General features: G+C 38.9%; 1 protein-coding gene across 1 annotated transcript in view; it reads left to right on the top strand.

The window, feature by feature from the left end:
* Window positions 1–15,309: 15,309 nt before the first annotated feature.
* The window catches only part of MYL10 (myosin light chain 10), an 88,126-nt gene continuing 85,750 nt past the window's right edge, over window positions 15,310–17,685 (top strand). Inside the window, exon 1 of the mRNA XM_077480524.1 lies at window positions 15,310–15,364. Coding sequence (XP_077336650.1) covers window positions 15,362–15,364 — 3 coding nt within the window. The 5' untranslated portion in view covers window positions 15,310–15,361. The remainder of the gene's footprint in view (window positions 15,365–17,685) is intronic.

Below are 17,685 nucleotides of genomic sequence, written 5' to 3'. Positions count from 1 at the left end.
AATGCTATAAAAAATCTTTGGTAGACCCTTCAGAACATATATTATACTAAGACAGCAAGTACAGCACAAATGACTATTGTTGGCTCTGATTTGTGAGAGACATTTGTGCACTGGCTTGGCAATGTAATTGAATACTGTGCCTAGCAGTAAGAACGATCATATTGAGCTATCGAATTAGATTGGATACTAAGATAGATTTCATGCAACTGGACTCCTTTAAACATAATCCAAAAGCAACAGCTCCACCAGCATAAAAGAAGAAGCATGTGCCGGTAGCAGCCAATACTGTTACCACATGGCTGCTTTAGTTCCCCACAAAGAAAACATTTTTTTATTCAGTAACAGTGTTGTAATATGAATATTTGTTGGCTGATCATGTTATGATTAAAAAAGATACTACAGCCTAATGGGTCTGGAAGAGCATACCATGGACAGGGAAATTGCACTAAAGCCTCATACACATGATCAGACTTTGTACAAACTTTCCCGTGGATTTTTGTACAAAGGGCGTCGGCCGAGAAGTTGTATTGCATACACACGGCAGGACTTTTTCAGCCAACTTTCACCAAATCATGTGTTTTTTTCTGCTCTTTACCGCCACCTTTGGTCAACTTCTGTATTGTTGTCTGATCTATTACATTGGTTCTGAGCATGTGTGTTTGTACTTTGTACAAAAGTCCTATGGTTTTCTGTACACACAATCAGACTTTGCTCCATCAGACTTTTGTTGCCAGAAAGTTTGTCCGTTCGCACAGCCAACAAAAGTCAGATGAAAACCGAAAAAGTTTGTCCGATGGAGCATACACACGGTCGGATGTTGCTCCAAAACAGCTAATTTGCATGTTTGTTGTCAAAAAGTCTGATCATGTGTACGGGCCTTAAGATGAGTGTAAAGGTCCATACACACGATCAGACAAATCTCCATCGGACAAACTTTTTCGGTTTTAATCTGACTTTTGTTGGCTGTGCAAACAGACAAACTTTCTGGCAACAAAAGTCTGATGGAGCAAAGTCTGATCGTGTGTACAGAAAACCTTAGGACTTTTGTACAAAGTACAAACACGCATGCTCAGAACCAATGCAAAAGATCAGACAACAATACAGAAGTTGACCAAAGGTAGAGGTAAAGAGCAGAAAAAACACGTGATTTGGGGAAAGTTGGCTGAAAAAGTCCTGCTGTGCTTAAAGCCTCATACACACGATCAGTTACTTCTAGCCTGTTACAAGCTGACTGCCATCCACAGTCAACTTATCTAAGAACACTTCACACTGTCCTGGTGCCACATATGTACCCCTCCACATGAACTTGATGTGAAAGAGAGTTCTAATCACTATCTCTTTATTCAGCTGATGGAACATACATGATCAAATGTACTTTCTCTTGCCTTTGAAAATATTACCATATAATCCTCATTAATAATAACATGGGCTGCCATTAGAGGTAAGACAGTCTTTCAAATCTTTTCAAATTATGTTACTGACTTTGATCACTTCTAAAGCTAGCTATATGAGATTAGTCTTTTTTATTTCAGCTAGAGAGGTAAATGAAAACAATTAACAGATTCCTCCATTCAGCTGCTGCAGGGATAAAATGGAGACATTGGTTACTCAACATGCAGCCCCTTATGCCTTTCTATCCCTGTCCTGCAGCTCTGGGCCCCTGTGTGCTCCACCTCCCCAAATCAAAGCTGCTGGATTTCCCCATTCTGCCAGCTGCCGCAGGGATACTGTTAGGATAGCGAGCAGCGAAGGAGTCGCTAAATGTGTCATTAAGCAGCCTCTTCCTTGTCTCAATGAACAGATATAAATACAAAAAGCTTAGGTTATTCAAATGAAACCAAAAACGTGTCTAAATAGTGATCCAGTGATTTGAACAATACAAGTGAGTACTAATACAGTGACATAAATAATAAAAAAACAAGAAATTATGAATTGATAAGTGATTAATATTTCTAATGTCTCTAATAGAATAAAATGCAGTTTTGAATACACAAGATTCTAAAATGGGAAAAAAAGTTCCAGCAGAATGGAATGATTCAAAGCTATTCAGCCAACACCAAGAGAAAGGAGTTATCCGTATAATGGTCACTCTGTGAGTAAGAACTCTTACCAGAAGATGTAGACCTCCTATAATAAGGAAATCATAGGGGCTTGCAGATATAATCCTCTGTGGGGTCAAAAGTTAGGCCTTGTCTTTGAAGACACTGGCAATTATGGACCGGCATCTACGATATCCCAGGTAGTGTCCAAGTTTCATCCGAAAATCTCGATCAGATCAGATTGTGGGGAAAATAGGAGGCTCCAATAGTGTATTATCATTTAAAAGGTATATTTATTGTAAAACCTCAAAAATCAGTGTAGCGACGACACTTTGGACAAAGTTTCTGTCATGTACAAATTTAGTTTTTCCCTCAGAACAGTAAAGGGGTTCTGAGGGTTAATTATGTAGGTTTAACTTTGACATCAGTTTAGATGGGCTGTGTTAGAGTTCTGCCTGGTCATGTGTACAGTTAGGTGCACATGACAGGCTTAGAATCAGGCCTGGTTGGACGTTTTAGGTATCATTTTTCCCGGAGCCAATCAGTGGGTGTGCCGGGCCTCGCTGAGGAGTCTGGGAAAGGGTACTTAAGATGTCGAAGTCACATGTTCTGGGTTCATTCGTGAGGCCTTCGCTGTCTGTTCTTGATTGTGGGCCCTGGGTAACTGAAGCATTCGTCGCTCCGCAACATGCTTCGGTTGGCTAACCACAATAGACCCGCCTGGTCTGATGTGGGGATCCGTTTGTTCCCGAGTCTCGGAACCGGCTGGTCCGAGGCGCAGTAACTGAGAAAGGATTCAAGGCGTCTGGTGTGCTCTCGGCTTGGAGGGGCACTGCAGCTCGTGTGGGTGACCGGAGGAGGACTCTTCGGAGGAGGGCCAACAAGCTGGCATCCTGGTTGCTGGGTTGTGAAGGACACTGACAAATCCACGCTTTTTCCAGTACTGCCAAGGAGACAGAGAACGTTCCAGGTACTGAGGAAAAAGGTTCCTGTTCACTTCTGTTACAAGTTACTCAAGGTCAAAGATTTTACAAGTTCTGAATCAAAGTGCTGACTGCCATAATCTCTGGCTAGGGATTTGTTCAGCTTTGAAGCACCCAGCTGCGAGTGGCTACTCTCTGGGTGATATTAGAGACTTTCTGATATTAGCAGTTCAAGGTGCCTGAGTTTCTTCACCCTTGCCCTCTGTTCCCATACGAGACTGTGTTTGTTGGATGTTACCCCTGCAAATAAAAACCTTTTCTAAAGGACTTTTATGGTGTCAGCGTCCAAAGTTGGTGGGTAATAACTCTGGGAACCCCTAGACGTGAAAGAACTAGCCAAGCGGAGGTAACCGGGAAGCCCAAAAGTTAAGGCGGCACTGCCAAGGGTTATGGCCGCTACATCAGTACTCACACAGTACAAATTCATATGCATAAAAGAACGTTTGCCGGCAAAACAGAATACAATATCACCCGCACTTCCGGGGTCACGTGGGGTGTGATGACGTCAGCGCCCCACGCTGTTTCAATAATCACTGTCACTGTTTCAATACTCACTTGTATTGTTCTAATCACTGGATCCCTATTCAGACATGTTTTTGGGTTCATTTGAATAAGCGTGGCTTTTTGTATTTATATTTTTGCTTACTTTGATGATATCTCATGGTTTTGTTGCTGCTATTTGTTTAGGCTTATGATCTATGATCACTTTTAATTAATGAATAACGGTAAGGATCACAGACTCTTTTTTTTTATTATTCATAGCTGAGGCATAGTAAACTGTGCTTCAGTTTATGAATGAATGAGAAGCTCTGTCCAGAAGCTCTGTCCAGAGCTATTCCTGTTCATTCATTCTGTGCTGCTGAGGCTGCAGAGATGGAGATTGAGGGCTGTGTCCTTAATCTTTTTTCTCTGTAATCAAAGGTGAAACATAAGAGGTCTGTTTAGACCCTTGATAGTTCACCAAAGACCCCAACGGGGGTCCTAAAAAATATTTTAAAAATAAATAAAAAAGTGTTAAAATAAAAAAATTAAATTAAATGGTAAAAAAATAATGTAAAAAATAAATAAATAATAAACTACTGACACCAATGTCAAGAACTACCAAGGTCATAAAGATCACACATGTGACTGGGCTCTGGTGTTCTGCCACTGTTGGGCAGGAGTAGTGGGATTAGGAGCACTGATTTGTACAGGGAAAATAGCAGTGATCTCTTCCCAGTCACTGTCTTTCAGAGCACGTCTCCAGTCTCTAACAAAACTTGTAGCATGCCCACAGTCTTTTAGAGTGCATTCACCCTTATAAGTGCACCCTGACTGCAATTATATGGGAAAACCCCAGAGGGGCTTACCGTGATAAGCTGGAAGCAGCAGCGCCATTGAAATCAGTGGGAGGCTACTGTCTCTTCCAGCTAATCATGCACAGTCGCATAAAATTGTTCATGCTGCGATCACGTTAGTGATTGGCCCTGGATGCAGACTGCCTGCCTCCATTGCAGCACGAGCAATTACATGCAAGTGGACATGAGTAGCTGCAAGAGTCAGTAGCATCGCATTACTTTCAATGGGGCTGCCGCTTGCAGCTTATCATGGAAATCGCACAGAGTTTCTTACATTTAAGTGCAGCCATGGTGCATTTCAGGTGTGAACACACGCTTACTTTCATTTTCTCTAGTATGTCTGAAGTCTGACAGTCGTCTCTAGCCACTTGCCGACCGCTGCACGCCATAATACATTGGCACAATGGCATCGGTGGGCAAATGGACGTACCTGTATGTCCCCTTTAAGAGACAGGGATAGTAGGCGATTGTGTCACAGAGCCACAGAATGGGGAAGTACCTATGTAAACAAGGCATTTCCCCCCGTTCTGTCTTGTTTCATAACAGAAACCACTGCTCTCTGTCATCGGGAGCAGTGATCGCTGTTATGTCAGTGGTAGCCCATCCCCCACAGTTAGAATCACTCCCTAGGACACACTTAACCCCTCCATCGCCCCCTAGTGGTTAACCCCTTCCCTGCCAGTGTCATTTACACAGTAATCAGTGAATTTTTATAGCACTGATCGCTGTATAAATGACAATGGTCCCAAAATAGTGTCGAAAGTGTCCGATGTGTCTGCCATAATGTCACAGTTCCAATAAAAATTGCACATCGCTACCATTATTAATAATAAAAAAAAGTATAATAAAAACAAATCAACATACGCTAATTGTGATTTTTTTTTACCAAACTATGTAGAAGAATACATATCGGCCTAAACTGAGGAAAAACGTTTTTTTTATATATTTTTGGGGGATATTTATTATAGCAAAAAAAGTAAAAAATATTCTATTTTTTTCAAAATTGTTGCTCTTATTTTGTTTATAGAGCAAAAAATAAAAACTGCAGAAGTGATCAAATACCACCATAAGAAAGCTCTATTTGTGGGGAAAAAAAGTGACATACATTTTGTTTGTGTACAACATCGCACTACCTTGCAATTGTCAGTTAAGCCAAAGCAGTGCCAAAAAGTGCTCCGGTCAGGAAGGGGGTAAAATCTTCCGGGGCTGAAGCGGCTAGCATTGCATATACTGAACACTATATGCAGACCCTTGGTGATCAGAAGCCGTAGCTGATTCCCCTACACATCATAACTAGATAACCACAGATCTAGACCATCAAGTTGAATTTCAGATTGGTGTACTTTTAAACTTCATAGCAACAATTAATATGCAACGGGTGGCTATAAGCAGATTCCACAGAAGCAACACACTTTGTTTTTTTGGCATGGATCACATTGTGTGCAAGTAAAAATATTCAGGCACGAAACATACGTAGTACAAATAATTGAACGTTTCTAAAAAACCCTTCCAATCATCTCATCATAAACACGCACAATTTAACAGACATCAACAACTTCTTTTACTGCAAATCCAGAGTACAGTTTATGGTGTGTACATTAAGTCATGCCTTAACAAAAGGAAATTAGAGAGCAGGATACAGTAATACTTCTTGGAGCATTAAAAATTAAAAGCAAACATACAGGAACATTCAAGGATTAAGTAGGGATTATTCATGAAGTTGGCAGGCTTTGCAACATTGTACTGTACAGTATCTTATCTTATTGACAAAAGACGACCACACAGATGGCTGTTGTGAGTATTTCAGTCTGGTAATTGATATATGAAAGAAAATAAAGTTGAAGATGTCAGATCTTTGCATTCCACTTTTTAATTATTTGGTTTATTCTTTCTCACAGAACTTAACCAAGGATACAAGAGTGTTTCTGAAACTATTCCAAACCTCTTGAATACCTGTTGGCAAACTTATTTAAACAGAAAAATAAATACATGCAGGTAATATGCAAACATCATAAAAAAATGTTTCCAATTTTAAAGCATAGCCCTGGACTTTCATTTCATGAAAGCATTTTATTTCATTTTTAGTATTTTATATTCACGTAAACCTGTTATGTTAAAGCTGAACATTATGGAGAAAATTAAAAAGAGACAAATTATTGCAGCTCTGTAAATTTGTATACACCCAGGGAACTTGCCTTCTCAAAAGCAGGGTTCAGTAATATCAACTTCCATTATTCTCAAATGACAAAGTTGCTTTAAAGTGTATCATTGCTGAAAAAATTAAAACGTGCATACAGGCAAGATTTTTAAAGCAGAAGAGACATTCTATTTCTCTTCCATTTGAAAGGGTTGTTATCTGCAATGTACAGTGAGCTGTGCATGCGCAGCTCAGTGTACAACGTCAGCATCTGCCAAGATGAATAAACTCAAATGAGGATAAACGGAAAATTCCTGGACAGCCGCACTCCAAAGAAAAATTATTTTGCCTTTTATTGAAAAGTGGGATCACACTGTACAAGCCACAATAAGGCGCTACAAACAGGAACTGACGCGTTTCACACTACGGAAAGTGCTTACTCATAGCTGAGGAATAAAAGAGGATGAATAAACTCCCATGCATGCACGGGATGGCATCATCCCTGCCTGAATAATTAAACTAGTCAAAGATTTGGTGCCTGAATTTGACTTAGTATCAGCCTCTTGCAGTCCCTGTATAACAGAGATGTCATGTATTTATAATACTTGAAACATATTTTATATGCAAAAAATATATGTACTTGAATCTATCCTGATATTAGCTTCCTGTGATCCCTTACATAGCAGAACTCAGACTGAGACCTAGTCCATTAAATTAGCAGGTTAGGATGTGTCCTGGCCCAAGAAAATCCTTTGGTATGTAAAACAGTTAACATACAGTACTGTGAAAAAGTCTCAGGCAGATGTGAAAAAATGCTGCAAATTAGGAATGCTTTCAGAAATAGAAGTGTTAATAGTTTATTTTTATCAATTAACAAAATGGAAAGTATATGAACAGAAGTTTAATCTAAATCAAATTAATATTTTTTGTGACCACCCTTTGCCTTCAAAACAGCATCAGTTCTTCTAGGTACACTTGCACGCAGCTTTTTGCGGGAACTTGACAGGTAGGTTATTCTAAACATCTTGGAGAACTAACCACATATCTTCTGTAGATGTAGGCTGCCTCAAATCCTTCTGTCTCTTCATGTAATCCCAGACGGACTCTATGATATTGAGATCAGGGCTTTGTGGGAGCAAAACCATCACTTCCAGAAGCCCTTATTTTTTACACCGAAGATAATTCTTAATGACATTGGCTGTATGTTTGGAGCCATTGTCCTGCTGCAGAATAAATTTGGGACCAATCACACAACTCCCTGATGGTTTCATTTTTACCTCCCTATGTTTTTGTGCATAGGAGAAAAGGCCAAGAGACTCAACTATGCACAAAAAAACATAAGAACTGTGGTGCCGAAAAATGGCAGCAGGACTGATGAGTCAAAATTTTTAATATTTGGCTGTAGCAAAAGGCAGTTTGTTTGATAAGGGCTGGAGAGCAGTCCAATGATGAATGTCTGCAGACAACAGTAAAGCATGGTGGAGAATCCTTGCAAATTTGGGCTGAATTTCTGCAATTGGAGTTTAAGATTTAGTCAGGACTAGAGATGTGAAGGCCTGGAAAAAAATGGAAAAATTCTGAAAAACAAACATTTTTTTCCGTTTTTTTCCTGAAGGCTTTTTTGTTTTTTTCCCAAAAATTTGAAACAATGAACAAAGAAAAAAAAGTGTGGGATATTTTATTTTAACATGATGAATAGCATATTTTAAGACAGGGTGTTCAAATATTTTCCAAATCATTTCTAAAAAAAAAATGTATGATATCAGATTATTCTAATTTCTGTGCACTGAGTGAGGACAAGCATGTCCAAGGTAACAAACTGAACCCTCCAATGCAAGAACAGTAGGCATTTCTTCCTTTAGGAGGTGCTGTGCTATTGTAACAAGAAAAAGGTTTCAGTTTTGCTATAGCATTTTAGTGGGTGTGTTTAGTTTGTTCTGTCCTCTTCACTAGGCCTCAAAAGCATTGGAAGAAAATACAGAGCAACAAAAAGGACCTGAAAGTATATACTTAATTAAAAAAGTATAAGGTAAGAGACATTTATCTGATTCTGAATCCAGAAAACTGAATCATTTAGCTACATTATTTTATCTTTATAAACTTTTGTGTAAATAATAATTTAATTACCAGTAATCTGGTTCTTCCTCCACCCCCCCCCCCCCCCCCCCACACACAACCATAGATTAATGTCTTCTTGCAAAGTAGTAATTTTTTCAGTTTTTTATTTCCTACTTCCCTCAGAAAAATGGTGAGACCAACATCTAGCATATGGAGGCATTTTCACATTACAAGTTCTTCTGAAAAGAAAAATGTGATTTGCAAATATTGTTAGATGACATATGCATTTCCAAATGCTTGCAGAATGACAAAACACATTATTGTATTAACAAGTGTCCTGTAGATATAAAAAAAATCCTTCATGGATCGAAGTGAAAAGGACAACAATGATGACAATGCACATAGTTTTTCTCAATGTTCTCGTAACAGAATGACTTTCAATCTTAAAAAGACAAAAAAGTGCTAATGTAGTATTTTTTCCCCCCAAAAAAACAAAAAAACTTCTGGAAATCTTACATCTCTAGTCAGGACCAATGGTGTCCTCAATGCTTAGGAAATAGAGGCAGATAATTAGCCATAATGCCATATGATCAGGGATGCGTGTGATTGGCCCCAAATATATTCTGTAGCAGGACAACAATCTCAAACATACAGCAATGTCATTAAGAACTATCTTCAGCGTAAAGAAGTCCTGGAAGTGAACCATCACTTCCAAGACTTCTTTACACTGAAGATAGTTCTTAATGACATTGGCTGTGTGTTTGGGATCATTGTTCTGCTGCAGAATAAATTTGGGGCCAATCACATGCCTTCCCACGGAGCCCTGATTCCACCAGGGCTCTCTGTCTGGGATTACATGAAGAGACAATATAATTTGAGGCAGCCTACATCCACAGAACATCTATGGTTAGTTCTCCAAGATGTTTAGAACAACCTACCTACAGAGTTCCCTCAAATACTGTGTGCAAATGTACCTAGAAGAATTGATGCAGTTTTGAAGGCAAAGGGTGGTTTCACCAAATATTAATTTGACTTGGATTGCTCTTCTGTTCCTTTTACTTTCCATTTTTATAATTGATAAAAAGAATCTAATGTTTTTATTTCTGAAAGCATTCTTAATTTACAGCATTTGGATGATCAATTGAATATATTTTAGTACACGTTATGCTTATTAAAGTTTTGTCTAAATGGGGTGTTTTCTTTAATGTTGTTAATTTCTTTTCATTTTGATTGATGTTAGTACTAAGAGATCCGCTCACCTGATAGCTCCCACTTTGCAAATAAACTTATTAGGAGAGAAACACATCAGAAGGACAATCTCAGGTGATCTACTGTATACTGGATTAGCCAATAAACATAGATTATGGCTTTTCTCTGGAGTGCACCTACATTTGTCTTTGACTGTGATTCATTGTTGGTGCTGTCTTATCAGGGTCTATCATAATGGGAAATATGGAAGAGAGCCATTGACTTTGTGTTTGTTGATGGGCTAAAGTAGCTTGCTTTCAAGGTCAATTAAAGACTGAAATGTTAAGGAAATTGTTATCTCGAGTTCTACATTGGTCTCCAAGGACAATAAGCATTTACACAAATTAAAGGTGTAAATAAAAGATATCTTTGCTGAATCAAAGATATAAAAAATTCAATTATAGAAAATTATAAACAGGGTAATGGGACAGTAGGGGAAAAATAGAGCCCATGTTTATGCTATAAATAGGTACTCTGGTTTAAGTATCTAACATTGTAACAATTATCTATCCACTCAATTTAAGATTACTAAACTTGAAGTGACCCTGTCACTTTACTAAATTTGCTGAAATAAGCTTTTCCCTGTAAAAGAATAAATAAAATACTCCATTAAAAAAAAAAAAAATCCTCCACTGATGTGTCTTTTGAAACTGACACTTCCAGGTGCGTCAATCTCTAGGCTTGACATAAAAACATAGTCTCCAGGAAGGAGGTGTTACATACTTGCACAAGTGCTTAACCACTTCAATACTGGGCACTTTCATCCCCTTCCTTGCCAGACCAATTTTCAGCCTTCAGCGCTGTCACTCTTTGAATGACAATTGCGCGGTCATGTAACACTGTACCCAAATGAAATTTTAATTCTTTTTTTTCACATAAAAAGAGCTTTTTTTGGTGGTATTTAATCACTGCTGGGGTTTTTATTTTTTAATTTTGCAAATAAGTAATTTCTCTTTATAAATTTTGACCAAAATGATGCTGCTACATTTCTTTGGTAAAAATAACCCAAATCAGTGTTTATTTGGTGTTGGCAGTGATGGGGGACAGCCAGATTTTTTATTGGGACACTGAAAAATGTATAGGGACAGGGGTATCAGTGGTACTTGGTGTACTTTGTGGGGTGATCTGTAACAGCTCTCCATGTAAAATCATCCTCACGCAGAGAGCTGCCACAGATGTGCAGATTCCGTCTTTCCCCCCGCACTGAGCTCTCACTGAGCTCAGCGGGGAGACCTGTCACAGAGACACACGTCTCTGTTTACATTGTGACGGCTGTGATTGGACACAGCCGTCAGGTGATCAGGAGGGCCAATCATAGCACCCATATCCTGATCTCTGCTCAGCTGGATCCTGTGATCAGATTTATCACAGGATTGAGTTGCAGCACGCCTCGTGGCCACGCTGCGAGCACTCGTTCTGAGTCGTTTATGTGCAGTGGCTGGGTGCGAAGTAGTTAAAGCAGTATTAAACCCAACAGTAAACATTTATTATATTGCAGCTTACCAATTTTTAGATGTGATGGCTGTATTGGTTTCCCCTTTTAGGCTTTTTTCTTCTATTTTCATCTTGTATTCCAGCCAGCAAGTTTGTTGTTTTTCACAGCACAAACTCTCCAGCAGAATGTATCAGTTTACATTGATGAGACAAAGCACTTAAAGAATATGTAAATCCAGCATTTCATTTTCCTGATATGTGCCTGCTGCACCATGTAGTTGTATAAAAATCTATTCTGTTATCGTTGTATTGCTTCCATTGTGTGAAATTCCTGGTGTGCCTGCCAGTCCCTCTGCTTACATATTAAACACTGACCACACTAGGCTTCGGTTCTCTAGCTGTGCTGGGAACTCAGTCTGCTCTTTTTCATTGATCAGAATTGTCCTGACATGCCCCCTCTGCACAGCCTTTCACTGGGAAGCTTAGTGTGCTGCTGTTTCTCCTCCCCCAGCTCTTATGCAGCTGAGAACAGAGGATATGTGATCACTTAAAAAAAAAAGGGGGAAAAATGCATTTATAATAATGTTGTTTTATGTTTATAAACAAGTGTTTTGCCTTTCATTACTATTTTAAACTGAGTTGTTTTACGAGGTTTACAATTATACTGGCATGGGTGATTAAAATGATCAGCTTGTATTTATGCAAAACCCATTTTCCAAAAGGAAAAAAACTGTTTTCAGCAACTGATTATAAAATGTGAGCTGGAGTTAGGCTTCAATTTGTTATTGTATCTAAATCTGCCACAGTTACCACTCTCCTCCCCCTAAACTGACAATTATGCTGTCTGCTGTGCCTCCTACTTTCATTCCTCCAGAGCTGTGTTTCACCAATACAGGAGGTGTGTTACTGGCCAGATTGCTAGGTGAAAACAGAGGCAAAAAAAGCCAAAGAAAACAAATCTAATGATTGGTAAGCTGCAATATAATATATTTTTGGATTTGGGTTTAATACCACTTTAAAGTACTTGCAGATATAAGAAAGTGCTAAGCATAACTGTTCTGTGGAACATTTGTGGCATATACATGTATGATTTCACTGTCCAAATATGTATGTTTCTGTCCTGCCCATGAACCCTGGTTTTGACTCTAGCCAAATTAACCAGTAGATATAAAAATCAATCACGTTCCTTTCCAGCACCCCTACCTCGTACCTGTAATTCTTTTTCCCCTCCAGTGTCTTGCCAGCCAGGACCACATGCCAACTACAATCCAGTGAAGCAGGAATATTTGTTGGCAGCCAGTGGAAGTATTATGGAAAACATCTAAATTGCCCATCAATGTCAGAACCTCCAGGATAAATAAAATGCTGTCACGAGCTACATACAGTATATAAGACCTGGAGGTAAATAAGGGCATCTTGTCAGAAAAAGCCAAGTGATCTTGCTGAATATATATATATATATATATATATATATATATATATATATATATCTTAAGCTTTCCTTTAGTAACAGGTTTGTCCCCCTAATAAAACACAAAAAAGCAATAATTTGCAACATTGCTAACGCAGCATAATTAACTGCGATACTAAGAAAACATAACAATACTGCAAACAATGCTACTAACAAAACAATTCATATATATATATATATATATATATATATATATATATATATATATATATATATAAAATGAATTATTTTGTTAGTAGCATTGTTTGCAGTATTGTTATGTTTTGTTAGTATCGCAGTGAATTATGCTGCATTAGCAATGTTGCAAATTATTGCTTTTTTGTGTTTTATTAGGGGGACAAACCTGTTACTAAAGGAAAGCTTAAGCTATAGAGCTCGTATGATGGTTATGAATATAACATACATTTTTGGCATGCTCTCACAGTATAAAGTTTTGTTCTCATTTAGGTGGTGTATTATATATATGATATACTAAATATATTGTGGTTTAAGCGGTAAAGCTCATTCATACATTTTTTTCACAGGTGAATGAGTAGGGGTACATTGTACCCCATACTCATTCACATAGGGTGGGGGGCCAGGATCCGGGGGCCTAGTCCGCCGGAAAAGTCCTGTGTGTGGGCAGGTCCGCTCGTTCGGACAATCCAGCAGACTTTACAGTGGTTTGTCCGCCAGACTAAGTCCGCCGGATAGTCTGATCGTGTGTACGTGGCACTACAAACACTTTTTTTCCATAGGTGGCACTGGCATGTCTTTACATTGCAGAGAACAGCTTGAAGGGTGTCTTTATGTAAAATTTCAAAGAGCTAGCAGAAGATAGCGGAGGAGTTCGACGAGAAGACCCCCAAAGACGGAAGAAGACCCCCAGAACTGTGCAATAAACTATTTTCAACCCTTGTGTGTTGTGTTTTTTTTACATTTTTTCACAGGTGAATGGGTAGGGGTACATTGTACCCCATACTCATTCACATAGGGTGGGGGGCCAGGATCCGGGGGCCCCCTTATTAAAGGGGGCTCACGGATTCCGATAAGCCCCCCTCCCGCAGACCCTGACAACCAATGGCCAGGATTGTTGGGAAGAGGCCCTTGTCCACATCAACATGAGGACAAGGTGCTTTGGGGTGGGGGGGCCACGCAGCCCCCCCTTCCCCAAAGCACCTCCCATGTTGAGGGCACACGGCCTGGTACGGCTCAGGAGGGGGGGCGCTCGCTTGTCCCCACCCCCTTTCCTGACCAGCCAGGTTGCGTGCTCGGATAGGGGTCTGATATGGACCTAGGGGGAACCCCCACACCGTTTTTTTGGCGTAGGGCTTCCCCTTTAAGTCCATACCAGGTGACGGGGCCAGCGACGCTTCCTTTACTGGTCCCGGCTACCTGGAGCCACGTTCAAAATGAACGGACTTTTCTCCATGTGGGAAAAGTCCGTTCACTTCAAAAGTACAACGGACTAGCACACACACGGCCGTATTGTCCGCCTGACTCGCAGTTTTGGTGCAAAACTACTTTCTTAGTCCGCCGGACTTTTGAGTAAAAAAGGTCCACCGGAGATGACTCGAGTCCAGTGGACTTTTCCACCGGATTGTTTGATCGTGTGTACACGGCATAGGACATCTTTCTTTATGGAACACACTTTGCATAAATATACTCTCCTCATCCGATTTTCCACTATCACCATTTGTTGCCCTGCCATGACTGCCAGTGTTAACAAGTCTTGCCATGGTTAACAGCATGTTGCCCACTTTTGTTGTACATATATTCTCACAATTGCCAGTGTGTTGCCTGTGTATTTCGGCATATGTTTATTTATTACCATGGTTTATTTCTTTGGTGCCGCCATGTGCGTAGTTGACCAAGTTAACATGGTTTGTAGTGGAAACTATATTACCACCTTTCCAGGCACCAAAAGACTTGTCACTATAAGACCATACCCCTAAAAACACCTAGCATATTTTTAAAGCAGTGAATGTGAGAATTAACAAATTGGTGGTAAATATTCCCTACATATAAAAAACATATTCACCCTCTAATTCTTTTAAGCATGCACCACAGTGCTTTGTCACCCCCTGGCCATTGCTCAGGTTCCTAAGTTTTAAATGTCCTATTTATGTAAATTTGTATTACCACGGACCAGCCATGACAGTGGGATAGAAAAAGAATCATCTGCCAGTAAACATGGGTTACCTTCTCATTCTTCGTTACCTATTATTCTATTCTATATTTCCTCCAATCTAAAGGGTGCTCCTCCATACACAGTAGTTTTACATGCTTTAATATGGCCCTGGATAGGTCAGTGATAGAATCACTTTCCTCTTTTATATATTTTCTTCAAGAGCTTTTTGGCTATGAAATCCATAGAAATTTTGACTCCCAGACTGCATTTTGTGAACATGTTTGAAGATCCATGAACATATCCAGTACATTTTCAAAGGGCTTTTTGCAACCAACTAATATTCCTATACAAAAACACAATGGCTTTGAGGGACAGATGCCTGAGATAATTCTGAGATCCGATTACAGGACATTTCCAACCTTACATCTATTGTCTAAACTTGGAACAAACAGAGTTAATCCAGAGTGACACTATAAAAAGATGATTACTATGGCTTCAGCTGGTCTGATAGTTGGCACTCTGGGCACGAGTGAGCAGCAAGAATATGGTAATGTGATTCCTATCTTTATCATGATATTGGGTAGTTTACAACTGCATTTTAACTAGAATATTTTTAAATAATGTTTAACATATCACATATTTACATTTTGTACATTTTATATATTTTTCAATTTTAATAGTAACAAGTGAATACTATCACTGCAGATCTTTATGGAAGAAGGGTAAATTTGAAACACATTGGGTTGTATGAGTGACAGCTAGCACATATCTTCTATAGAATTATTTTACTTTTGGTAAATTTGTTATGGAGGATGCTGGATTTACAGAAAAAAGAATCTTCTCTGTTTGTTCTAATATGCTTGTACGGGGCCTTAAAGTGTCAGTTTGTAGGGGAAGTGTACACTCTATGACTGCAATAGAGACAATTATTTAGAAATATAGGAAACTGTAGAACGACGTCTAACTATGGCAGAATGTACCTATTCCCAGCTGGACACAACAAATTTAATGAACTAGATATAAAACACTGATCACAAAAATTTATTTTTTTTGTTCTGCTTTTTATAAAAAGTCTTTTTTTTTTCAAGTGATTTAGAATAGGAAATTAGAGATTGAAGAGCATAAAGTATAATAGGGTATTATACAAAACTACAGAAATGGAAAGTGGAACCATTGCCCATAGCAGCTAATGTAATTCCAGCTGGTATTTGTTTCAGTGCCGGTTTGAAAATAAAAGCTAGGAGCTGATTGTTTAATGGGCAAATTGTAAGTTTATAATCATTTGTTATATTTCTATTAGAACAGGGCAATTGTCAGTAAGGGGTTCAGTGGACAATCAAGGTTGTGCTGCCAATGATACCCTATCAGTTGGCAGCAATTATATAAATGTCAGCATAGATATTTTTGGAAACATTTTTTTCTCTCATGTAACACTCTAGCAAAATAATTTAAATAATTTATGTGCCAGCAGCATCAAGTAAATTACTATGGTATTTATGTTTTTGTGTTTGATAGACTATAAGTGAAAGAGGCCTTCTCAATCTCCCACTGGGAAAATCAAAAGTGAGAGGTCATAGCTATTAGAGGATGGTCATATGCAGGGATATTGTTCAACTACACATTTTCTTTCTTTCATTTTTAAGCGCACACAAGCTCCAGTAATCATTACACAAAATGTGTAAGCATTCATGTACAAAGTAGTCCATGCACACAAATTCAGAGACAGGTCCTAAAACTCCAAACCATGAGGAGTCCCACCCATAAGGCTGCCAGCCCTAGCCCCCTATCCTCCGCAGACAAAGATAGAAAATACTTGTCACATGAGGAAACCGAGTTCATCTGAACTGTGAACAACTAGCAATTCCAAGCCTTATTACACTTTGTTGGTCAGGTCCAATCTTCATAGGTAGAGTTATAAAATTGCAGAGAAGAATTGTAAGTTCTTTCCAGAATGCAACATTAGGAGCATCCAGTTCTTTCCAGTTCAGATTAAAAACCCTTGTAGGGGTAATGTAATTTCCTCCATCAATCCTAGCAGGCAGAGATTGACATAATAATGTTTAATATGGTAATCTCATTCATAAACTGGGTGACTATTGTCCTGAAATTCTCTATCATTTAACAATTTCACAAAATATGGATGGAATTTGCAGGGGATTGGGAGCAATGCCAACATTCACATGAAACTGATAGATATCCAAACATTTTGGCCAAGGTATAGTACAATCTATATAAACGTTTGTTATGAATGAGACTAAAAGGATAGCCTCACTGCAAGTCTGGGACATCCCTACGCCACTTCTCTCTACACTTCACAATTGTAGGAGCAGGATAACTTTTTTTGCAGATTCTGGACAGGGTTTCTCCAGGAAGACACCTCCAAGCAGCAATTCAAGTTGAGAGGACTCCAGACTAAGCAGACCAAAATGAGCTACAAAGGCACGAATGAGCTGCTAATATTTAAATAAGTACGAATTTTGGAAAGTTTAAGCCCCCCTTAATTTATCAAAGGTCAATAAATTGTTAGTCTGCATTATGCCCCCCAGAGTTTTTATTCTTTTAGTAGCCCAAATTGTCCTATATGTGATGTTGCTACATCGATAATAGACCCCTAGTGGTGGACTTCAACAGCACGTACAACCAAGAATTACAAATAAGAACAATTAACTTTCTATATTCAATTGGTATAAAATCATATAAAACATAGAGTTTATACATATCATATACATTTATACAGTAACAGGGACATATTACTTATACAAAATCGACTATAAAATCGATCATCCTACGCGTTTCGGTGCTGAAATAGTCTCCTTCTTCAGGGGTATAGATACAGCATAGAATATATAGTTCTAGTGGAGGGCAAAT

This window comes from Lithobates pipiens, unplaced genomic scaffold (assembly GCF_037356315.1).
Source record: "Lithobates pipiens isolate NorthernLeopardFrog02 unplaced genomic scaffold, aLitPip1_a1.2 Scaffold_16, whole genome shotgun sequence".
In the NCBI taxonomy this organism is placed as follows: domain Eukaryota; kingdom Metazoa; phylum Chordata; class Amphibia; order Anura; family Ranidae; genus Lithobates; species Lithobates pipiens.
Note: the sequence above shows the minus strand (reverse complement) of the source record. Positions and strands in the feature narration are given on the sequence as shown.